The sequence below is a fragment of the Monodelphis domestica genome, chromosome 1 (assembly GCF_027887165.1).
Source record: "Monodelphis domestica isolate mMonDom1 chromosome 1, mMonDom1.pri, whole genome shotgun sequence".
NCBI classification, from domain to species: Eukaryota; Metazoa; Chordata; class Mammalia; order Didelphimorphia; family Didelphidae; genus Monodelphis; species Monodelphis domestica.
Genome location: NC_077227.1, coordinates 457947371 through 457972899, shown reverse-complemented (window position 1 = coordinate 457972899; position 25529 = coordinate 457947371). Strand labels below are relative to the sequence as shown.

Here is a 25529-nt window from a genome sequence, read left to right as displayed (position 1 = left end):
TTACAGATGAGGACACTGAGGCCCATGTACGTTAAATGATATGGAGTAAGTACTATATGGGTTATCAATATATTTGCATGCAGAAGACAGGCCTGGGTTTAATCTTAACTGAGTTACTGTGTCGCCTTGAGCCAATCCCCAGGTTTCATGCTCTCTAAAATAAGGAGCTGACTAAATAACCTTTAAATTTCCTTCTAGCTCAGAGTCCTGTAATTCTATGCTTTTAGACAAGTCTTTTTACATTCAGGGGCCTTGGTTTCTTCATCTCTAAGATGAGGGGGACTTCATAGTCCTGTCTGCTGTCTGAGTCAAACATCGCATGATGTCCATTTTGTAGAGGAGGGAATGAAGGTTAGATTGGTTAAGTGATTTGTTGATACACCCACAGCTAGTATTAAGAGTCAAGGTTGGAATCCCAAGTTCAATATGCTTTCCACCACTCTATCCTTTCATTCCAAGAAGCACTATTGATACTTTGCCTTTTCCCTCCTCTGGGCACCAAAGGGCATGAGCCAGTAGAGCCCATGGGGGCTGGCACCAGCATGCTAGAGCAAGTCAGAATAATTTCACAACATGCCAGGTTCCTTGTTCTGATGTCGACAAACCCCAAGCTATCAGAGCCTCCCCCTTCCGGAGCTCACTGGATTGGCGGGGTATGCCAACATGGTGATCGGTATAATTACTTAACCTCTGAACACTTCCAGCTCACTCCAGGCCAAGTTCAAACAAGAGGCAATCAGGGACTTAAGTGGCTGCCAGGAAAGGATAGCTGCTCAGTTATTAAATATTAAACTAGGTTGGAGACGTATAATTGCAAATGAGAACCGTAGGCAGATGGGCCAATTGGGTGGCTTGGAGCGGGAATTTCAGCTAGCATGGCTCACTGACCAAAGCTATGAAGAGGGTTCACCTCCCTTAGTGACCATTGCATAGCCTCTATGTCAAGCCTGCTATGCCCAGGGACCCCACTGCGTTTTCCCAGTAGCTCCTAGGACAGGTTCATTCAGTGCTCTCTTGGAAGTGCTAACAGGGGAAATTGATATGAGAAAAGTAATTATGGAAAGGAAATACCCCAGTTGAATACTCTCCATGTTCTGGGTCAAGTGTGACTCAGGGCTGTCTGGTGGTTGGGGTTTGGGACCGAACCAGAACCAGAACCAAACATTAGTAAATCAAATATCCTTTAACGAAAGGAAGCTTCCTCAACAAAAGCAAGAAAAGGATATTTAGCAAAGACACTGTTGGTTCATTTGAAGATAGCTCTCTCAGCCTCTGCTTTCACCATGATTGTATACCCATTCAGAAGGTATGCCATCCCAAGAGTTATCCTAGGACAATGGGAAGCCCATGAAATCTGAGGAGTCCAATCCGGGCTGAAAGTTAATGTCTTGAGCTACCAGGAAATTACTTCAAAGATGACAGCCTTAGTCCTCTGGGCCAATTGAATCTTGAGGACAGTTGACTTTGGCAGTAGACCTTAAAGGATTTCAAATGGAGACTTGCTCAGTCCTTTTGTTTTCAAAGAGGACCAATGATATCAGGAGGCGATGTCTTGACTTGGAAATGAATTGGATTTTAAGCAGCAGAGTTGCAAAAAGTTGTCAGCCTCACTCTCTTTTCTAGAGTCATCTTGAAGTCCAGTTGGAAGACAAAAGTCAAGATGACTAGCGATGGCTCAGTCAAATGGAGACTTACAGGGAAAAGAAAAGAGGACAATTGGGGTTTAGGGATAGCGTAAGCAAATGCATACAGGCAAGAGAGTGAGGGATGTGTTGGGGAGATGGAAAACAATCCAAGTTGCCTCAAGGTGCAGGATAAGGCTCGATTGTGGATGTTTCTGAATGTCAAGCAGAGAAATATGGACTTCATTTGAGAGGCAATGGGAAGCCATGACATGCCAGAGCTGGAAGGAAACTTAGAACACAAAATGTAAGAGCTAGAAGAGACCTTAATTCAAGTCAACAAACATTTATTAAACTTCTACTGTACAAGATGCTATGCTTGGGATACAAAAGTGAAAAATGACATAGTCCTTACTTCTAAAGGACCTTACAATTGAAATGACCTTAGAACATAGAATGTAAGGAGCAAAAAAAAGGAACCTTACAATATAGAATGTAGAAAATAAAATGTTAAAGCTAGAAATGACCAAGGGACTTTAGAACATAGAATATAGAATATCAGAGCTAGAGACCATCTAGTCCAACCCCATCATCTAACAAATCAGGAAAATGAGTTTCTGGAACATCCTCTTCCAGAAAGCTGTTGGGCTTTACATATGAACTTTTTTATTTCATAAGAGTCCCTTACTGTCCTTTTCATCTTCACACATGCAACTTCCTTTCAACATGCTAGGAACACATTTGGTTTTGTTTTGGGCAATGAAATAGCCACTTCAGAAAGCAGGTAACCTAAGAACCTGAGCCCCTGAGCAAATACATGATTTTCAAGGTGGGAATGACTGATTAGAAAATCAGTTTTCAGGGTGGGAAAGTACACTTCCTTTTCTGGGGAGTTATATTCCACAGGTCCTCCCAGAAACCAAGGAGGCTGATGTGATGAACTTTCAGGTGAATTGCAGTCAGCATGATGCTTAAATAGACCATAGATAGGGAACTGGAATACCACTGGGTCCTGGTTCCTTATTTTATAGATGAGAAGTCTGAGGTATCTCTGAGGAGAGTTGATTGTTAAAATTTCAATGCCCATATTCACATCTCAGAAATCAGCAAATGGAGGCAGCTAGTGGCTCAGTGGCTAGAGGTCCAGGGCTGGGTTCAGGAGGTCCCAAGTTTAAATTTGACCTCAGATGCTTCCTAGCTGGGTGACATTGGGCAAGCCACTTAACTCCCAGTGCCTAGCCCTTACTGATCTAAGACAGGAGAGAAGGAAGGAAGGAAGGAAGGAAGGAAGGAAGGAAGGAAGGAAGGAAGGAAGGAAGGAAGGAAGGAAGGAAGGAAGGAAGGAAGGAAGGAAGGAAGGGAGGGAGGGAGGGAGGAAGGAAGGAAGGAAGGAAGGAAGGAAGGAAGGAAGGAAGGAAGGAAGGAAGGAAGGAAGGAAGGAAGGAAGGGAGGGAGGAAGGAAGGAAGGAAGGAAGGAGAAAAGAAATGGGCAGATGCTACAAATCAGAACTTGCCATTGTTTTGTCAATTTTCTAGATTTAAGAAAGTGATAGGGAAAACATTTATAATTTAGATTCAACATAAAAGAATGTCTTGAGTACATCCCCCCCATTGTTAAAAAATTTACCAGTGTATCCCCATTTCTATACTATGATTATAAGGTAATAAATTAAGTTAAGCTAAGTATAGGCTCACAGATTTGGAAATGGCAGCAACCTCAGACACTATCAGGTCCAACCCCATCATTTTATAAAAAAGAATATGAGTTCCTGGGAGTTAAGCAACTTACCTATGATTACACAAGTAAGTGGATGAGTCAGAATTTGAACCTAAGTCCTCTGAAAATTTTGCTCCCTTTCCACTCAGTCCTACTACCTAGGGCAAGGGATAATTGATAAGATAAATCCATCAGCATTTATTAAGCACCTACTAAATACCAGACACTGTGTCTAGGCAGCTGGGGAAACCAATACAAAAATGAGATAATCCTGGAGTTTATATGCTACAAATAAGATAAAATAAGATTAGGGACAGGACTTCCTGAGAGAATGACACACTCCATAACTCTGACTGCTTGCTTGTTTTTTCCTCTCTTCCTTTGAGCTGTGTTCTCCCTCCTCAGTGTCTATGGAATTCCTCTGTGCCTCCACCCCTCCTTCCCTCTAGTCTGGTGACAGAACATTTGCCATCTGCATATAACCCAGTGATTATCACAGGCAGGCATAAGCTCCTCCCAGCCTGCCAGGCAACTCTCCTTAAGCCTAATAAGGTTGCTCTCAGTTCCCCAGGAGGGCTTAGAGTTTGAAAAATGAGAGCACACCCAAATAAAGAAACATTCTTAAAACCCTCCCTCTCTCTCCTGGTCTGTGTTCTCCTGAGGCCATTAACTTCATTGGCAACCACTGGGAACCCATCGCTGGGCAGGAAGGGAACTTAGAGGGCATATGTCTCCATCAGAGGCCAGGTGAATATCGCCATCCCCATTATACAGAGAAGGGGACTGAGGTTCAGAGGTGATAGAATCAGCCCAAAGCTACAAAAAAAGGTAGCAAAGCCAGGACTCAAACTCAAGTCTTCCAATTTCAAATCCAGCATGCTTTGCACTGTACCAGGCTGCCTCTCAAGATGAATACTCATGAAGCCACAGTGAACGATCCGTGACAGGATATAATTAAGTGCTAAATTGTGTAGTACCGACTCCAAGTGATAGAAGAGATCAGAGGAGGGAGATCAGTAAGGGCTGCAGAGGCTTCCAGAAAGAAGCTGCTTTAACTGGGCCTTGAAATCAATCAGTCGATTAAAAAGCATTTATTAAGCACGTACTATGTGATAGGTATGATGCTCCTGCTGGAGATACAAAGACAAAACCAGAATAGTCTCCCTGCCCTCAAGTTGCTTATAGTGATAGGCCAATAGGGTGAGGTCTTTGAATAAATGTTTGATGAATGAATGAATGAATGAATGAATGAATGAATGAATGAATTTGGCTTCCTTTAAATCCCATCTAAAATGCCATCTTCTACAGAAAGCCTTCCCCAACCCTTGGAAATTCCAATGCCTTCTCTCTCAGTTAATTATTTTCTATTTACTCTGTACATTAGCTTGTTTGAATATATTTGTTTGCACTGTGTTCTTCCTCATTTGACTGACTGATTGATTGCTTGCCTGCCATTAGGACAGAGACCATCTTTTGCTTCTTTTTGAATCCTTTGCACTTACCATAGTGCCTGGCATACAGCAGACACAATAAATGTTTATTGATTGATTCATTGAATGAATGAATCATGTAGTAGAAAGCACACTAGTTTTAGACTCAATATGTGAATTCAAATTTCATCTTTACTTTTTCTCAAGGGAAGTAACACATACAAATATGATAATTAGCATTATATAACACTTTAAGGTTTGCAAAGTACTTTCCAAGTATAATCTTATTTGATCCTCACAACAATTCTGGGAAATGTTTGTTATTATCATCCCCATTTTACAGATGAGGAGACTGAGGCCAAAAGATGGTAAGTGATTTTCCCAGGGTCACATAGCTGGGAGCGTCTGAAGCCAAAGTGGATAGAGTGCTGGGCCTAGAGTCAGGAAGACTCATTCATCTGAGTTCAAATCTAGCCTCAGATACTTACTAGCTGTGTGACTCTGGGCAAGTCACTTCACCCTGTTAGCTGCCTCAGTTTCCTCATCTGTAAAGTGAGCTGTATTGAAAATGACTGAACAACAATTTCCTGACTCCAAGTTGAACACTCTGCTCACTGTAAAACCTAGCCACTTTTAAGTAAATACAAAGTAACGGAAGGAGTGGAGAAGAGGGACTGGCAGCTGGGAAAATAAGGAAAGATCTTGTTTAGGAGGTGGTACTTGAACTGAGCTTTAAAGGAGCTCAGGAATCTAAGAGATAAAGGTGAGAAAGGAGTGCATTCCACATGTAGAGGATGGCCTGTGCAAAGGCAGTGGGATCATAAGTGGGTAATGAGCCTGGAAACATAAGCTTGAGCCAGTTTACAAAGGATTTTTGGATGCCAAATAGAGGAGTTTGTATGTTATCCTTCAGAATATAAGGAGCTACTAGAAACTTGTGTTTCAGGAATATCATTTTGACAGCTGTGTGGGGATAGATTAAACAGGGGAGAGGACTGAGGCAGGGAGCCTAGTCAAGAGATTATTGCAATAGTCCAAGCAAGAGGCAATAAGGGTCTGAACTAGGGTGGAAGATGTAGAGAGAAGATAGAGACGAGGTGTTGTGGAGGTCTAATCAATAAGACATCAACTGATTCAACATGGCGGGGTGGAGTGGTGACAGAATAAAGGAAATGAAGTTCAGGGTGGCTCTAAGATTTCGAGCCTGGGAGACAAAAATGATGGTGATTTCCTTGACAGAAATAGAAAAGTTTTGAAAAGGTTTAAATTTGGAGGAAAAGATGAATTCTGTTTTGGATACATTAAATTTAAGATTCCTGTGGGTCATCCACTGGGAAATGTCCAAAAGGAAATTGGTGATGAAGAACTTGGTTTCAGTCAGATCAAGTCAGCAAGCATTTATTCATCATTTACTATGTGTAAGACACTGTGCTAAGTACTGAGGATACAAATTCAAGTGCTATAAAAAGAAACTCAATCCCCATCCTCCAGGACTTTACATTCCAATGAAAGAAGGCAAAACACAATTGGGAAATGAAATGAGGGGTGGGAAGGGGTGGAGAGGTACCTGAAATGGGAGTATAGTGATGAAATCCATAGAATGAAGCATGGTGGGTCTGGCCTCTTCCTCAAAATGGAGGTTCAGGTTGGAACTTGCCAATGGAAGAAGAAGACCCAAGACCAGAAGGAGAGGCCAGCTACAGAATAGTTTGGATATGCAAATCTGGGAGTCCTCTTCATAAAGATGATAACTGAACCCATGGCAGATGAGGAAATGACCAAAAAGGAGGTTAGTAGAGGAGAGGGCCTAAGATGTAGCTTTGGTGGGGACAGGGAGAGAGAGCCCACACAATTAGAAAATGGAATGTGGTATGTGATTCAGCCCCAAAGACAGAGGAGTGGCCAGTAAATAGGAGAGCCAGGAGAAAGCAATATCACAAAGAATGAGGACCAAAAAAGCTCATGGATTTTGTCAATTCATAGATCATCAGTTATTTTGGAGAGAACAGTTCCAGAGAGGGAGAGAATCTAGTTAGATGAAGAGGAAAAGAGGAGAGCACCTTTGATGAAAATGAAAATTTGCAACTCTCCCTTCCCCTGTCTTCCCCCACAGACCTGGGTCCCACCAGAATTCACTTCAGTACGAGAGGGCAGTATAGTAGAGTGCACAGGGAACCAGATTTGGAATCAGAATTCTCCTACTGTATTCATGCAGGCAGGAAGTTTTTATCCAAACTTTCAATCCTTCTCCCTATACTCCAAACTCAGAATCCAACACAGTGCTATAGTGATCGGACAGTGGAGATGAACCTTTTAATAAAGCTTTACAGAATGAACAGTGTAGTAGGATGAACACTAGCTTTAGAGTTGAATGTGTGGATTTGAATTTCATATCTACTTCTTACTACCTGTCCAACCTGCAAATCCCATGAACCTAACAATAGGCTAGAGTGAGGTACTACAGAGGTGCCAGATGTCAAAAATACAGAAAATTTGTATCTGCAAAGATTCCCATGGAAGGCCAAGACTTCACCCACTATGTCCTATAACTCAGACTGATCTATAGCCTGGCCCTTTAGAGTTAATTTAGAACACCCACCTGTTCCTCAGGGAGATTCCTCTCTAACAGAGCAGCTGGACTTTTGGTGGGAAAAGGGAACAAAGAGACAAAGAAAGATCCCTAGGGATACCCTTCAAGTTGATAGGACCTCATTCTAAGTTCACCAAATTGCATTATCCATCTAGCTTGCATCTCTCCAGCTTGTTCACTTGGATAATTCAAGAAATTTTGTTCAGTGCTTTGAAGAAATCCAGATAAATTCTTGTCTACAACATTCCCCTGATCTAATAACCCTGTCAAAATAGGAAATGTTCAGTTTTTCTAATCTCTTCCTGATAAAGGCATGTTGGCTCCAAGTAATCATTACTACCCTTTCTAAATGCTTACAAACCATCCCTTTAATAAGTTCTAGAATCTTACCAAGAATTGGAAGTCCAACCCATTGAGCTGTTACTGCAGAATCCCCTCTCCTTTTTTGAAAACTGGGAAATATTTGCCTTTCTGTAGTCCTCCAAAACCTCTTATTCTCTCTGATGATCTTTCAAAGATCACTCATGAAAGCTCAGCAATCTCTTCCTGCCAGGTCTTTCAGGATCTAGGATATAGTTTATCTGGGTCTGCAGACAACTCGGCAGCTAAAGCAATGACCATTTCCTCACTTATCTCAGGTTTCAACTACTTGCTAACTGTTTTTGATAGGTTCTTTCCAGTCCAAAGACCTTTCTCTTTGCCAAGAAAACAAGCCTAATAAGTGTCAAGAGGTTCCAATCCGCTCATTTTGCAGAGGAAGAAAATGAAACCCAGAGAAGTTAAGCAATCTCCTCAAAGTCACACAGGATATAGAGTCTGAACCCAATTTTTCTTTGGCAGTCTAGTGCTCTTTGCAATATATTTCCTAGCTGTGTGATTGTCAAATCATACCTCGGTTTCCTCCTCTGAAAATTGGGGATAATTCCTGTACTCCCCATCTCGAAGAACTGTGGTGAGAAAAGTGGTTTATAAAGCATAAAGTATTATATGTGTTATCATTATATCATCACTACTACTACTACTAATAAATTCTAAAGTGTTAGGAAAATGTCAGATGCTAGTATAATTAATAAATGCTTGCTGAATTGTTGCTCAGTTGAATTGAACAGTAGGTGCTGAATAAATACTCATTGACTTAGCATCTGAAACAGACCTACTGGTACAGCTCTATGAATATAGACTGTGGCTTACTTCATGGGGACATCATTTAGACACCTGCTCTTAGTTACAGGCAAGAACACCGTCTGGCTGTGGACACCTGCAGGTCCCCAAATTGAACCTCAAATAGACTCAGCCTAGGAAAAGCTTTCTTTCTTTCAACTCAGTCCAATAAATGAATGGATCACCTACTACGTGCCAGGGGAATTTTCTTCCTAAATGCATCGTCTAAATAGTAACTCATTAGTAGATTCCTGCACTGTCCCTTCTCTCCTATTAATCAAAAGTTGTGGGTACCAAGCCTGGGTCAGCCAAAACTCACTGTAGGACCTTGGATAAGGAATCCCTGTTCCCTGTTTGTAAAAAAGGGAAAACAATTCCTTCCTTCCTTCCTTCTTTCCTTCCTTCCTTCCTTCTTTCCTTCCTTATTCCTCCCTCCCTCCCTCCCTCCCTCCCTTCCTCCCTCCCTCCCTTCCTTCCTTCCTTCCTTCCTTCCTTCCTTCCTTCCTTCCTTCCTTCCTTCCTTCCTTCCTTCCTTCCTTCCTTTCCTTACTTTCTGTCTTAGAATGGGCACTAAATATTGATTCTAAGGTAGAATCAGTAGTAGTAGTAGTAGTAGTAGTAGTAGTAGTAGTAGTAGTAGTAGTCTCTCAGTAACTGAGGATGACTATTTTCTTTGTGTGTTTTTGTGCACAAAGACACTTGTGCATGAAGATTTAAGTGGAAAAGTTGATGCACAGAGACAGTCCCACTCTCTTGGCTTTGGAAGCCTGGGTCCAATGGCATGAAAAGTCATTACATCTGGAGACTTCCTCAGCTGCATTGGATGGCCGTGTTGTCCTTTGTGCTCCAACATGTCCTGAGCACTCCACAGTGCCTTGCTGCGTCGCCATCTCAGCTGTTGAACCTTCTTATTGGTTTCTTCTGTCTGTTCGAAGCACACATGCTGGGTGAGCAAAGTCCTAGTTCACCAGGGGTCCACGACGACCCGATGGCTACCCTCACAAGGTTTAGCCGGCCTGTCGAAGCCATTGCCCGGGGTGTGGCCACTGCCACATGCTAGCAGCTACTGGGAGCCACAAGTGAGAGCTGGGTGTCAGGTGAGGGTCAGAGGCTGGAGAGCTGCCCTAGGAGGGCATGACAAGCTCTCCATGCCAAAGATATTACTCCTCCCTGAGTACCACATACACCCCAATAAGAATATCAGTAAAGGCCAGGCAAACAGGGTTAGGTGACTTGCCCAGGGTTACATAGCTAGGAAGTGTTTAGAGGTCAGATTTGAACCCAGGTCTTCCTGACTCCAGGCCTGGTGCTCTATCCACTGTGTCACTTAGCTGCCCTGATAGCAGGCCTTTCACTGATTTCCTTACAGGGTTATTGTTAACTTCAAAAGCAATCAGAATAGCTGAATTTACATGGTGTTATAAGATATGAAATGGGTTTGTCCTACATTATCTCAATAGATCTTCATGACCACTCTATAAGATATTTGTCACAGGTAATGTTATACCCATTTTAGAGACAAAGAAATGGGTTCAGTGATTTGCCCATGATCACACAGGTAGTAAGTGTCCAAGACAGGATTAAAAACTGGGCTTTTTTATTCTAGAGCCAAGACTCCATCAGCAATGCCAAGTTATCTCCAAGAGATGTCATGTACTCATAGAATCTTAGAGCTTGGAAGGGTACTGAGAGTGCAGATGTGGTCCAACTCTCTTATGATGGAGAAAATAAGACCCAGATTAGGGCAGAAATTTGTCCAAAGTCACACAGCACTTTAGACACAGATCAGGAGCCAGAACCCAGATCTCCTGACTCTCTAGTCTAAGCATTTTTGTTTTGATTTTTCTCTTGCCATGAGATAATCACCTCAATATCATCTGCCTGCCTCTCTGCCCCAGACTTGTGTCCCCTGTGGGGCAGTTTCAACTAGGGAATAAGGAAGCTTTGCATGTCCCAAATACCCAATAACTGTATTTCAAACCTGGCAGTCCTTAGCCCACTCCCTCAGCCCCCTTCTCCCACCCTGCTGATGAATAGAACAGCAAGCTGTCTGCAGAGCTGTGGGTGTTGCATTCCGAAGGAAACTACTAATTATGGCGTTCTGTCTCTAAAACAGCTCAGGACTAGCGGCACTGTCAAAGCCAGGCGCCTGGCTTCAGAGGGAGGTGGCACTTTCATCTCAGCTGATGACTCTTAACAGGCAGCCTTGCCACAACCCAGATGCCTTTCCCCAGAGCTGAGCTCCAAAAAGTGCCATTTGCTTGAATGGTGTGATGCTGTCAGAGAGCCAGGAAACCCGAGGTGGGCAGGACGTGGACAGACGGGAGCCCTTAGGTTGGCTTACCTTTTGTTTTTACTAAATAACATCCTCTTCCTCTCTTCCCAGTTATGCTACAACCTCCCCACCTTCCCCCCATTCTCCATCCCTTAATAGGATTTAGAGGTGAAAGAAATCTTAGACCATAGACTATTTGAGCTGGGAGGGTCCCTAGGACAGGAAATGTCAGACCTGAGAGGGGCTTTAGAACACAGAATGTCAGAGCTGGGAGGGTCCCTATGATATGGAATGTTAGACTTGAGAGGGACATCAGAACCCAGAACATTGGACCTGAGAGGGACATCAAAACCCAGAACATTGGACCTGAGAGAGATCTTAAAACCCAGAACACTGGACCTGAGAGGAACTTTAGAACCCAGAACACTGGACCTGAGAGAGGTTGTAAAACTCAGAGCTGGAAGGAGCCTAGTATATACTTCAATGAATCTGTAATCTTATAGATGTGAGTGCTTCTTCCATTGGTCTAGATGGCAATTCATTCATACCTTCTCATCTCATGTGATTCTTGTTCATGGCCTCCCCATAAAGCTGTGAAAGTTCTACTCATTACTTGGGAGGTTTTTTTTTTTCTCTATTTCTTTGAATATACTAATAAAACAGCACATATATATATATATTATAATAATAGATTAACAAATAAAAATTTGTAATAATAATTTAACAAATAAAAATAAAACTAATGAAAACAGCAAAAATTTCACATTTCTGTAGTGCTTTAAGTCTTATAAAGTGACATCCTCACAATCATAATAGCCCTGTGAGGTTGGCAAGGCAAATATTACCCCCATTTTACAGATGGGGAAACTGAAGTCCAGCCATGTTTAAGTGATTAAGTGACCACAAGCACACAGCTAGTGTCAGAACCCAGGTTCTTTGGCTCTAAAACCATTACTTCTTTCTACCACACTGAGTGAAAGCCAACTGTATACAGGTAAAGCATTTTTATTACGGCAATCCAGTTAGGTCCTTAGCATGTTTCTAAGTTACTATCCAGGGTTACAGCTTGCACTGATTACCTATAGAGGGTCAAAGAATATTAGAGTTGGAAGGAACTTTCGAGATCAACTAGCCCATTTTGTGGCAGGAGAAACTCATTTCCCCATGATCTCATATTGTTTTGCACTATGGTTTTGGGGGGATGTGTCATGTACCCCTTCTTACCTGGCAGGCAGACAAAGCTAACTAAACAGCAAGTCAGCCTGAGGGAGAGACAAGCATGTAGCTGCCAAGGCAAACCATCACCATCGCTTTGACTCTGTTGCCCCTCTGACTCTGATGGAGACAGCCCAGGACCCTGAACCCAAAAGCATTGGCATTAGCAGTGCTTCCAGCTCAGTGCCCTCAGTCATCATCTTGGGAAGCAACCCCTGTGGAGATGCAGCCTGGGAACACAGCTCCTGTAATTGCTCCAGACACAGCTAATGAAGACCCAGAAAGGAAAGTTCTTGCCTTCAAAGTCCTTCACACTGTCAAATGGTTCAACACTACAGACCGATATGATTTCATTAATGGAAATGTCATTAAACAAGAGGCATTAACATATGCTTTGCCATCGCACCCTAAGGACCATGGGACCTTTCCATCTGACTTGGAGCTGAAACAATAGGGTGTTTTCTTCTCCATTAGAGTTTGAGCTCTTAGAGAGTAAGGCTTATCTGCCTTTTCTAATTGTATTTCCAGTGCTTAGCCCGGTACTTTGCACATAGTAAGTGCTTAATAAATGCTTCAGTAGTTTATTCATTCATTCAACAATAAGATCTATGAAGGCAGAGACCATATTTCATCAGATCATCATATTTCTCAACTTATCAGAAAAGATGCCTCACATACAGTCTGCGGATTACACACAATAGGGGAAGAGGGAGATACAGTTTGGAGTCAAGAGTACTGGCACCAAAGTGCCAGTTTCCTATTATCCAGAGAGCTGGGAAGGAGTGAAGCCCCCTCAGTAATGCTCTGGTAACTGTGGGGCCCTATATAAATAAATAGCAGGTGGTGTGATTATCATCCCATACTAATCCCCCAGGCCTCCTAATCCCTTCCTGGTATGTGTGTGTGTGTGTGTGCTCATGTGTTGTATCTTGGTGAGGGTAGATCTTCTAGGAGTTTGGTTTGGTTGATATTGAGGTCTCAGTTATATGGTAGAAAGACTGATGGATTCGGAATCAGAAGTCCTGGGTTCGAAATTCATCTCTGTGTCTGCATGGCTTTAGGCTTCCTTTCTTTGGGGCTCAGTTTCTGATCATTGCAACAATGGGGAAGAGAATCAGAGGTTCTTAACCTTTTATGTGTTGAGGACCCCTTTGGCAGACTGCTGAAGCTTATAGATCCCTCCTCAGAAAAAATTTTTAAATGCATAAAATCAAATATGTAGAATTATAAAGGAAACCAATTATATTGAAATATAGTTAGCAAAATACTTAACAAGTTCAAAGACTCCAGGTTAAGAATTCCTACTGAGGGGGCAGCTGGGTAGCTCAGTGGATTGAGAACCAGGCCTAGAGATGGGAGGTCCTAGATTCAAATCTGGCCTCAGACACTTCCCAGCTGTGTGACCCTGGGCAAGTCACTTGACCCCCATTGCCTAGCCCTTACCACTCTTCTGCCTTGGAGCCAATACACAGTATTGACTCCAAGATGGAAGGTAAGGGTTTAAAAAAAAAAAGAATTCCTACTGGATGGCCTATAAAATCTTTTCTAACTCTAAGTCCTGTTAAGAACCTATAGTAATTCAGTCTTGTTGGGAAAGATCTCTCCCATCCCGTAAAGTCACCCAGACACCTGGGCATAGGTCACTTTCATAATGACATCTCTTAGTTCTTTCTTGTCAGGAGGTAATAATTATGCCTCAAATCTCTGATATTATTTTGATTTCCAAGGTGCTTTCCTTATAATCTGTAAAGTATGTTGTGTGTTATAATGTCCATTTTGTATGTAAGAAAAATGAGGAAGAAGAAGGAAGAAGAGGAAGAGGAGGAGGAGGAGGAGGAGGAGGAAGAAGAAAAGGAGAAGGAAGGAAGAGGAGGAGGAAGAGGAGGCAAAGAGAGGTTAAATGACTTGACTAGGATTACATAGGTAGCAAGTGTCTTGAATTTAGGTCTTCTTGACTCCAGGACCAGATCTCCATTCTCTGTACCATCTGAATCTAAAGGAGTGGGGTGGGGGTGTTTCCACTAAATCATTACTCTAAGGGACCTACTCTTAGCATGTAAGATTTTTCCTGGGAGATGCAATATCATTTTCCTTTCAATTCACATACTGCCCAGAAACCTCCAAACTTCCTGTAATCTATATACAAGACTTAATCATTCCCAGCAACCATTTTCAGGTGCCAACAATTCCCATTGCCATTCAGATATTAACACAGGACATGAAATGAACTAGAAAGCCAGGAAAGCCAGGATTTGGTTCCAATTTAGACATTAACTCACAGTATGATCTTGGGTAAGTCACTTCCCTACTTTTTGGCTTCAATTCTCTCATCTTTTGGGGGTAAGAGGAATTTCAGATCCCTACACACACACACACACACACACACACACACACACACACACACACACACACACACACACCTTTTTCCAATACCTCCTTCCACTTATCAAACATAGGACAGAATTTTCTCCCCCCCAAAATCTTTTTTTAATGGTAGTCAAAGTTTCTCAGTCCTATTATTTCCATCCTATCCTCACCAGATCATCATAGATTTTTATCATTGATAATAGATCACACTTAAAAAATTCTTTCAACTTTACAAAATACTTTCCTCAAACTCTTGCTAGGTAGGCAGGGGAGTGACTTGAACATGGTCACATGACTAAGAAACATTAGCACTGGAAAAAATCTTGGAAATTATCTAGTCTCCCCCTCCCTTATTTTTTTTTCAGGTGAGGAAACAAAACCCAGAGAGGGGAATGGATACAAGGTCACCAGCATCTTCAATTTTCTCCTCCAGCTGCTGCCACATCTGCAGAAGGAAACTGGAGTCCAGGGTTCCAACCTAGCTCTGGACCTAGGAGGCCAGGACTCAAGTCTGAATTTGAATCTTCTTTCTGAGTCTGTTCCTTGTTGCATGAGTCACCTGTGATGATCTGGCCACTAACCAGGTGAGGACATAACTAATCTCTAGCTGCAAGGAAGCATCCCCTCCTGGTTCCTTCTTTGCTCTCTCAACTTGCCATCTTTTGCTTCATTACCCCACCTCCACTTCTCCTTTCTCTCCATCTTCTATTCCCTTCCCTTCTGCTTCTTTTCCAAACGGTGTTGAAGTCCTTCCTACACACACTCTATTTTTGTCCCCATCACCCTATCCTTCCTCTCCCCTCCCCCCCTTTACATATACACTTCCTGCTCTTCTATCTCTCTTTCCACCTCAGGAAAGCTTTGAAATAAATAGGCATGGGGGAGGGAGAGGAAGGGAAGGAGGAAGGGTCTCTCTGGCTGTTCTAGCTGGAAGAAAAAGGGAGGCAATGAGGAAAAGGCACTGGAGATTCATAGAGAGGACCTCAGTTTCAGTCCTAGCACCATTATATACCTGAGTGACCTTGGGGAAGTCACTTTACTTGACTAGTTCAAAGTTTCTTATCTGTAAAATGAGGGCATTGCATATCAGTCCTGAGCCTCGGATCTCTAAGCTTCTTTCCAGATCTAAATGCAGTCTCCGATGAGAAGGTTGGCCCAAAGCGGGTGGTGGCTGCTTGGATCAGACAGGGGTGCCACTGAGAATGGTGGGTTTTTGAAACCTCCGCAATGAGTTGTTTCCTCTCGGTACAGGGCTAATACCTAGTGGGGACTGAATCTCTGGAAGGGATTTCCCGGTGCCCACAAGGTAGGTCGGTCAACTCCTCCAGTCTACCTTAAGAGAACAATGTTTAAAGCACACCGAGATGACCTTACAAAAACAAGTTTGCTCTAAGTGTAGCAGTGCCCTCTGTCTCCCGTTACTCCAACAGTTGCCTTTTAAACTACCTTAAATCAATTTCGGGCTGAGCCCTTCTCGGGATGATTGTGGTAGGGGTTGGGGGGTGTAGAGAGGTTTGCTGAACTGGTACATTGTTGAAAACCGAGCCCCATCTTAGTCCCGAATGCTAGGCAACGGCGGAGTGGGGGTGCTGGGAGACGTTATCGTAGGAATCGAGAGAGGAAAGGCAGCAGCCAGGGAGGAAGGGGAGGAGGAAGAGGAGGACCCTGCTGGGGGAAGCAGGACTGAGCAAGAGGGAAAAGGAAGCCTTTTGGAGCAAGGGAACGGGCAGCTGCGCGCTTCCGGGAGGGCGCGGGGCTGGAGCAGCCCCAATCCCGGGCTATTGTAGGTGCGGCTGGGGGAAAACCGGCGCAGACTCGGGAGCTCTAGGGCTGAGCTGTTGTGGGGGTGGCGGGAGGACAGACTATGTGATCGCCTGTGGAAGGCGGCCGATTTCCCCGAGTGTTTGGGAAAGGCTCCCGGGCAGCGCACGGGCACCACGGCCAAGATTGACCAGGTCAGTGCAGCCGGCGCACTCTCCCGCGCGCGCGCGCGCGCGCGGATACACACACGCACGCAACACACACATACACATACACTCACACACACACACTCCTCATCCTTTCTATCTCTCAGTCTCTCGCTCGCTTTCTCTGCCTCTCTCCCTTCTTCCTCTCTTCTCTCTCTTCCCCTCTCTCTTTTTTCTTCATTCCTTCCTTTACCTCTGCCTCTTCCCTCTCTCCTGTCTAGGCTTTCCTCCCTAGCGCCCGAGTTACCTCCCCCTTCTCCAGATCTGGGTCTGTCGGTCTGTCTGGGTCTGTCTGTCTCGCCCTCTCTCCTCCCTTTTTCTCCCTCCTCCTCTCCCCTCTCCATTCTTTCTCTCCTTTCTCTCTTATCCTCTCTTTTTTGTCTCTCTCTCTCTCCCCCCTCGTCCACACTCCTTCCATCCGCTCTCTCTCACCTCTCTATCCTCCCCTCAACCCCTTCCCTCTTTTCTCTCTCCTAACCCCCCTCCACCCCCAACCCCCCTGCACATGAGGGCTTCTCAAAAATAACCGTGGCGTGGCATCTCTCTTGCTGCGCCAGGTCAGTTCCCTTTTCTGGTTTGGGGGGAGGAGGGAGAGGGGGAGGCAGGGGCGGAGGAGAGAGAAGGGACGGGGGAGGGGCGAGGGAGGGAAAGGTAGAAGAAGATTGTCATATTTCTGCTCCATCCGCCCGTCTGGTTGCCCGCACCGGGCTCGCTCCTCGCTCACTTGCCGCTTTCCTCTCGCTTTCCAACAGCAGAGCCCCATGGAGCCTGCCCAAGGCTCTCGCCGGCTCCGCTCCTGGTCCCTGATCTGTCTGCTCCTGGCAGCGTCCCATAGCTGGTCAGGTAAGTGACGAGGCTCACCTGCTGCCAGGTGTCTCCAACGTGTGCATTTTGGGGTGGCAGTTTGGGAGCTTCCCTCTCCTCCCTCCCGCTTTCCTTCCTCCTCCTCCCTGTAAGGCTCTCTCTGCAGTCTGCCCTCCCTCCTGCTCTCCCCTCCCCTAGTCACCCCCCACCCCCCACCAACACACACAGTGGGAATGTTTTCCAGGCATTCTGCTCTGTTGGACAGAAAAGAACTGGAGTATTTAGAAAAGAGCTTTGGGCTTGGAGTCAGAAGAACTGGGTTCAAATCTGCTACTTCCTTGCTGTTTTATCTTTGGCTAGTCATTCCTCTCTTCCAAGCTTCATTTTCGTCATCTCTAGGGGGAGGCTGGACTATGGTCTCCAGTCTTCCAGTTCTAACATTCTAGGATTCTGTGCTTTATGTAGACAGAGGGATGGATACAGGTGAGAAGGCCAGAGGCACAAAGGGGAGAATGGCATGGAGCTGGTAAAGGGTTTAGCCACTAATTCCTCATACTCCCGGGCCTCCCCAAACCTGTTATGCTAAAGGACTTTCAGCAGCCAGATCCCTTCCTTCTATAAGAGGACAGGGCCACCTTGCTCCCTGCTGTCTGATTTCTACTGCAGCGCTTTCTAACCTGACCTAATGACTATGCTACCCCCCCCAATGTCCCCCCCCAACACACACACACCTCTCTTCTCAGCTAGTAAGGTTAAGACACTGTATCAACTAAATGCTTTGCGGGGCCTTCCTTTTGGGAAATCAGAGGAATCTGCTGTGCCCCCCCCCTCCCTCCCTCCCTCCCTCCCTCTCTCTCTCTCTCTCTCTCTCTCTCTCTCTCTCTCTCTCTCTCTCTCTCTCTCTCTCTCTCTCCTCTCTTTCCCCTTCCTTCTCTCTCTCTCTCTCCCTTTCTCCCTCTCTCCCTCTCTCTTTTTATCTCTCTCTCCCCTTCTCTCTCTTTCCCCTTCTCTCTCTCCCCCTCCCTTTCTCTCCCTCACACTCTCTCCCCCCCCCCCATCACATGACCAGAAAGGGTGACTGTTTCAATTTTAAAAAAGAGAGAAAGTGTGTGTGTGTGTGTGGGGGGGGTCTCACTGCATTTGGTGAACTCTAAATTTCATTCCGTCAGTGTCTGGGGCATGGTGGGAAGATTAACATGGGAAGGGGGAAGGGTGCAGAAGACCTCCTGAGAGAAACAACAACCAACACTTTGAAATACTGTGACTTTTTTCTAGTGGTCAGTGAAAGCATAACATTGGGATGGCCCTCTTCCTATTTTTCTGTCTTGTTTCTTCTCATTCTGCCACTTCCTTCTGCCTTTCTTCCCATCCCTGATACCAGTAAACCCCACTCTTAGGGAGCCACCTTATAGCAACCAGGGTGCTAAGCTCCTTAGTGAGCGAGCATAAGGGCCATCATATTTTCATATTATTCTACTCTATGTATGACGAGTCATTTTTCCTCTCTGTGACTGTTTACTCCTCTTTAAATGAGGAGGCTGGATTCTGTGGTCTCAGATTACTTTCTCCGCAAATATTCTGTATCCTAAGGGTGCTTTCAGTCTTGACACATTCTGTGTTGCATGTTCTGAGGTTTTTTTCCAGCTCTAATAGCCTGTGTTCTATTTGCCAAAATCCTTCTCAGACCTAACATTCTAAGCATCTGCTCAAGTATTATAACATGTTGTTGGTATATGGTCGGTCTAAGAATATGGCCTGTTTCTCTTGATGTATATTCTTTAATCCCAAGCCAAGAAGTATGTTATAATTCCTGACGCAAACCTTTTAAAAACAAGGGTACTTCCCCCACCCCAAAGGGGTTCATGCAGAGCAGGGAATGGGGCTTACTAAAGCACATTTGGTAAGGGTAAAGAATCATAGGACAATGAAGTTAGAGTTGAAAATGACCATAGGGGCCATCCAGTCTAGTGTCTTCATTTTACAGATGAGGGAAACTGAGGCTGAAGGGCATTCTGTGACTTGTCCAAGGTCATAGGCTGAATTTGAACTCTGACTGTTCTACTTTAGAACTAGTGCTCTAATCTTGACACCGTTACTGTTTGGGGACCCATTGAATCTGCAATGTGTTGTAATAAGCAGCAATCCCAGGCCCTGAGGAGGAGAAGAAGGGAGATTTAGATCTGTCTGTACAGTGCCTTCCAACTTTCTGCATTGAGGGGACCTCTGCCACTTCTCCCTCTGTCTTTCTATTCCATGCATATACTGATGGAGAATGGAGTTAGTTAAAAGCAAGGGGATCCGGGGATCATAAAGTAAGAACTAGAAGAGATCATAGAAGCCATTTAGTGGAACCCCCACTCTTTTTACAGATGAAAAGACTAACTCCCAGAAGGGTTGTAACTCTCCCAGAGTCTCACCTGTAGTAAGTGGGAGAACCGAACCCAGGGCCTCTGACTCCATATCCAGCTTTATTTCCATTGTACCACAGAGATGATATCCTTCTGCTCTGGCCACCCCCACTGTCATTTCAAGAGGTTGTAACTGAGCCAATGCTGAGAGGAAGGAAGACTTGAAGCATTTGTATATTTCATGTCACCCTGGTGAATTACATCTCAAATCTGACCTTTCCCAAGCTGGCCAGATGTGCCCTAGAAATTCATGAATTACGATCTAACTATCTCTCTGACCATCCTTTTCCGGAGGCTGGAAAGGATGTGATTCTTCCTTAGCCACCACTTGTTCATTTTCCTGAGTGGGCACGCTTAGCCAAGGTAGATTTTTAAACCTTGGGCCTCATGGGTTTCTCCTTCCAGATCTTTCTCTGTTTGGATATATCTGGTTCTGCCAAGCAGACAGTGACACTGATTAACAAGTGTTAAGACTGGCTGCCTGTTTATTTTGGGTGACCATTGCTTGGAATACTAACACCCCTCTCTTGTGACAGCCTTCTAGCAAATCTTCCCTTCTTTGCCTATAAAAACAATCTATAAACTGGCAAAGATTAAATCATAAAACTCCCGTTCCAATCCATTCAGCATCAATAGTCTGAGAAAGTGGAAACTGGAGGGGGCTGCATGAACGTTACAATAAATAAATCTTTTGAGCCTTAATTCTTTTCACAGAGGATAAATTTCTCTGCTGAAGAGGATGAATGGGACTGAGGGGGTTGGACGGTCACTGTCTATTTTTACCTCTAAGGCAAGGGCACTATAACTCACCTCTCCCCATTGTCAGTATCTTCCTTTCTTTGGACTAAGCCCAGGATGCAAACCCTGAACCTCTGAGCAATGCAGGGGATTCCCTTCTGACTGGGTGGGTGCACAGAATTCACCTGGTTTGGCTGACTCACAGATTCATTTCTTTGCAATTGATCCAAGTCTGGGAGCGGATGAAGCATGAGATAGTGGGAATAACATTGGAGTTTGAAGAGCTGGGTTCAAATTGTAACTCTCCCACTTAGTAGTCAGGAAAATCCAACCCCTACTCTAAGCCTCGGGTTTCCTTCTTCAAAAAACAAAGGCAGGGGTGGGAGTAAGGGGGGCTCAGGGACTCTGATACAGCTCAGATCCCTTTCAGCTCTGACATTCATTGGTTCAGTGAATTTATGAGAGGGCAAGAAAAGGGGACTGGACTAGGGGGCTGTAGAAGTGGGATGGAGCAGGCAAACAATCTTTGTTGGAAATTGGGTTTGTTCAAATGAGAAACTATAAAATGTCTCATTTGGAAAGCAGCTTCTAAATGAATGACTGCTGGTGTCTGATGCAGAACCTGCCATTACCGCTTGAAAATAGTGTGATCATGTGATTCCTGCCTCTTAGGATCACATGTCCTAGGCTTACTGGGGGCTCAGCATATGAAATTTGGGAAAGGCAGTGGTGCTTTTGAGATAAATTCAACTCTTAAAAATGCAAAAGGAAAGGTTCTAAGGAGATATAGATGAACTTTGTTCTAAGAACCAAAATGTCCAAACCAGCAGCAACCCTCATGTGGTAGCGCAAAAAAAGGATTTCCATTTTCCTGTTCCCTGGGGTTCCCAAGGCTGAATGTTGGGGATTGAACAGTTCCAAATCCCAGCCTAGTGACTCTTCAGTGACCTGCTATCTCCCTATTTTTACCTGTGTGAACTTGGGCAGTTTCTCTCAGCCTCGTTTTCTTCCTCTAGCTAATGGAAATATGGGTCCTGAGCAGTAGCCCCTTCCCATCTAATCTCTCCAGACCTCTTAGGCAACCATGGACAGGTTAGGGATCCCTGGGTATTTGGTTTTTATGATTTAACTCCCTGTCTTTCAATACTCTGTTTTCTGCCACGCTTGCTGGTCTCTTGTCCAATGTTCCTGGGTTCCTGCCAGTTATAAGATTCTCTGTTCTGTGACCTAAGAGTTGTGATCCAGCTGGTAGGTGGTGATTTGGTTTTTCCAATCACCCTTAGCCTTTCCTAAGTATTATGACATTTTACTAACGCAACTTTGCATACGCCTTGGACTTCATTTCACTTCCTCTTTCATAGAAAGAAGATTTTTACCACTGATGTGTGTCAGAGGCTCTTTTAAACCAATGGAGTATATTTTTTTATCATGATGATGTAATGAGCGTTGATGGTTTTTGAATGCCTTTCAATCATTAGCTATTCATTGCTGAATCCTTCTAAGGCTGATCCCAGTCCTGTAACCTAGAGGAAAGAGCCTGGATTGGGGATGGGATTGAGGAGAACTTTGTTGAGTTAAATTCTGGTGATGCTATTGTATAACCTTGGGCTCTACTCTCTGGCACTCGGTTTCCTCATCTGCAACAAGGGGGCAGCTCCAGATGATCTCTAAGGACCCTTCTAGTTCTGACCCTTGGGTTCTGAATATAGAGGCACAATAGAAAGATGGTTGAATTGGGAGTTGGGAGACATGGGTTCTAGTCCTGTCCCTGACTTACTATGTGATCTTGGGCAAATTCCTGTCTCTCTCTAGACCTCAGATTCCTCCTGTCAAATGATCCGGATAGTTTCTAAAGTGCATTATTTCATTCCATTTGTGGTAGATGTAAATTACTTTAACTGTTGGTGACAGAGCTGGGATGAAGGTTTGGGATTCTTGGCTCTGAAGTACAGTGGTCCTCTGGGTTGAGCACTGGCAAATATCTCTAATTGAAAATGCATCAGAGTTTGGGGTGCTGGGGAGGATATTCATGGAATCCCTGTGATTGCGGCTTCATAGAAGGGGTTTCAGCTCAGGGCAACGTTTTATGACTAAGTTACAGTTCATTTCTCTGAAATCCCCAGCTGATCATGGAAACAGTGACAGACCCTTGGCCTGTATGAATAATACATCGAGTGTAACTTAACCATAGCCAGCCCATTGACAAGGGAGCCCCAGGCCCAGGCCAGAGCTGATTTTTTTACCAGGAGTCCTAGCATTGTGGGGAATTTGGGAAACTGAAGCTGGAATCTTCCTCCTGTAGTTTCTCTGTGCCCTTTCCAGCAGATGGCGAGGAGGTGGATGAGGAGGAAGGGAGTTCTAAAAGTGTTACATGGATCCAACAAGCTTGTGTTCTCATTGCTTTGCATTGCCGAGAGCGACAGGTTATTTTCTTATGTGGAATCTTGGGCCGAGGGTCTTTTTTTGTTTTGAGTTGTTTTTTTAACATGCCCAAACCGTAAGTTTCTAGGCTTAAAAAAAATGTTTCTGTAGCTTTCCTGCTGTTGGGGTGGGAGAGCTGAGCTGAGTCCTGGCAGACGTAGTTTAGCTATATGCCACTGTCAAGTGAAGGGTGATTTTGGCTTCTCTAGAGGAAGGCTTTCCTAGTAATCAGAGTTATTAGCAAGAAAGTAAGCTGTCTTCATAGGGAGTAAGTTCCTTGTCACTGGAAGAACTGAAGCAGAGAGACTGAATGCCCTCTCATCAAGGATGTTGTAGAGAGGATTCTTAATCAGATTGGGATTAAACTAGATGTCCTCTGAAGTCTCTCCAACGCCAAGATATTCTTAAAGTGGTCAGAGGTGATGTGGTACAATAAAAGAATATCGCCTTTAGAGTTGGGATATGGGTTTGAGTTTTGGTTCTGCCTTAACCTCTCTGGATCTCAATTTCCTCAGCTTCAAAACCAGGGGTTTGGACTAGATAACCGCTGAACTCCCTCTTGGCTCCTAATTTATGATCCTTAGATCCTTCTTCCACATATCTCCTGGATGAATGTGGATGAAGTAGATGGCCGATTTGGCAAGGTATGCATTTGTAGAGTATTAGAGCTGAGAGGGCCATAAGAACACGAAACTTTAAAGTGGAAAGAGATACTAGGGCACACAACACAGGGAAGGGGAAAGAATAAGCATTCTTACTATGTGCCAAGCACTGTGCTAAGTGCTTTTTACAAATATTGTCCCATTTGATTCTCACAACAACTTGCAGGGTTGGTGCCATTGCTATTCTCATTTTACAGTTGAGGAAACTGAGGCAGAGGTCAAGTGACTTTTCCAGAGTCACACAGCCAGTAAGTATCTGAAGCTGAACATGAATTCAGAGCTTCCTGACTCCAGGCCCAGTGCTCTACACATTGTACCACCAACTATTTTTAGATTCAAATATTAGAATTTGAAGAAATTTTTTGAATTAATTTTTATTATTTTTTAATAACACTAACTTTCTGTCCTAGTAACAATTCTAAGACAGAAGAGCAAGGGCTAGGCAAATAGGATTAAGTGACTTGTTCAATGTCACACAGCTAGAAGTATCTGAGACTAGATTTGAACCCAGGACCTCCCATCTGCAGCCTGGATCTTTATCTGCTGTGCCATCTAGCCGCCCCTAGAAGAGATTTTGATACATAGATTGTCAGAATTAAAATAGATCTTGGAATTCAGACTGTCAGATAAAGTAGTATATGGGAAAACACGTGGGCTCTAAAGTCAGAGGTCCTGAGTTCAAATCTCACCTCTGATACTTTTGTTTAAAGGTGAGAACAGAAAGAAAGTCAGAAAGAAGCTCAAACAAGCAGGATAGTTCTGAAACTTTGATCTTAAATACTCAAAAAGAAAGAAAACAGTACATAATAGAGATCTGTAGTCTCATGTACAGATCCTCTTGTACAAGGGACAAAGTCACTTCTATTTCTTTTTTTTTTTAAACCCTTACCTTCCGTCTTGGAGTCAATACTGTGTATTGGCTCCAAGGCAGAAGAGTGGTAAGGGCTAGGCAATGGGGGTCAAGTGACTTACCCAGGGTCACACAGCTAGGAAGTGGCTGAGGCCGGATTTGAACCTAGGACCTCCTGTCTCTAGGCCTGGTTCTCAATCCACTGAGCTACCCAGCTGCCCCCCACTTCTATTTCTTGACCTCAGTTTCCTCATCTATAAAATTAAGAGATTGGACCAGATAGCTTTTGAAGTCCTTTTCAGCTTTAGACCCCATGAAGGAGGGATTTTGGAAAATAGAATTTTAGAATATAAAATTTCAGACCTGGAAGGAACCTCAGAGATCTAGTTCAATACCCTCATTTTTCCAATGAGGAAATCAAGGTCCCTAAGGTTAGCTGAATTCTTGCTTCCTCTGCATATTTCTTTCAATGTTCCTGTTGATCAGTGAAATGGGGCAGAGGGCACCAAGTAATCCCTGGAGTTCTTCTGAGAAGTGTTACTATCACAGAACAAGAGAACCATAACTAGTTCCAGATCCATGCAACTATGAAGGAAACATTTATTTTCACAGCCGAAACTGCTTTCCTGTTAACTTCCAGGGTTCCTGGGACAGAACATCCTTGCTGAGCCTATTACAAGATATATTTTCCCTGCCAGGCCCCTAGTCCAGAGGGATGCAAAATAGCTGAGGTGGAAGTTGGAAATGATGTAGGATTGGTTCTTTATGTCTGTAAAATTTTCTAGCACATCAGTTTTGAGCATCAGCATGGTGGATGGCCAACGTTTACAGCCACAGGCTAGAAGATAAGATCAGGTGGGCATGTCAGGGAGGTAAATTGGAATCTCTGAATGAGCAATGAACTTTGGAGCTAGGAAAGATTGTGGAGACAGGTGGGTGGTAATCACAGAACTTAGACTGACCAGAGTTCTGAGAGCCTAACTATGACTCACATAGAATCACAGTGTTGGAGTTGGAAGGTGCTGGGCCCTAGAAGAGAGAACAGCAAAAATGGAAGAGATTTGAAAACCATCTAGTCCAGCTGCCTTGTTTTACAGGGGAGGGAACTGAGGCCCAGAGAGAAGAAGTAACTTACTTAATGTTACTCAATTGCTTAGTCACTGAACTGGAATTAAATTAAACCCAGGTCTCCTGACAACTACTCCAGTATTCTTTCCATGATCTCATACCAACTCCACATAACAGACTGCTCCTCTCACTGACAAAAACAACAATAGTCATAACTAAAACACTAAGGTTTTT

General features: G+C 44.1%; 1 protein-coding gene across 11 annotated transcripts in view; it reads left to right on the top strand.

Moving 5' to 3' along the window:
* Positions 1-15754: 15754 nt before the first annotated feature.
* The window catches only part of LOC100023014 (tyrosine-protein phosphatase non-receptor type substrate 1), a 73892-nt gene continuing 64117 nt past the window's right edge, over positions 15755-25529 (top strand). Inside the window, exons 1-2 of one of the 11 annotated variants that reach the window (XM_056812375.1) lie at positions 15755-16332; positions 17097-17187. In XM_056812375.1, coding sequence (XP_056668353.1) covers positions 17106-17187 — 82 coding nt within the window. In that variant the 5' untranslated portion in view covers positions 15755-16332; positions 17097-17105. Of the gene's footprint in view, positions 16902-17096; positions 17188-25529 lie in introns of all 11 variants that reach the window. The other 10 variants (XM_056812381.1, XM_056812376.1, XM_056812383.1 and 7 more) reach the window with 10 other exon arrangements.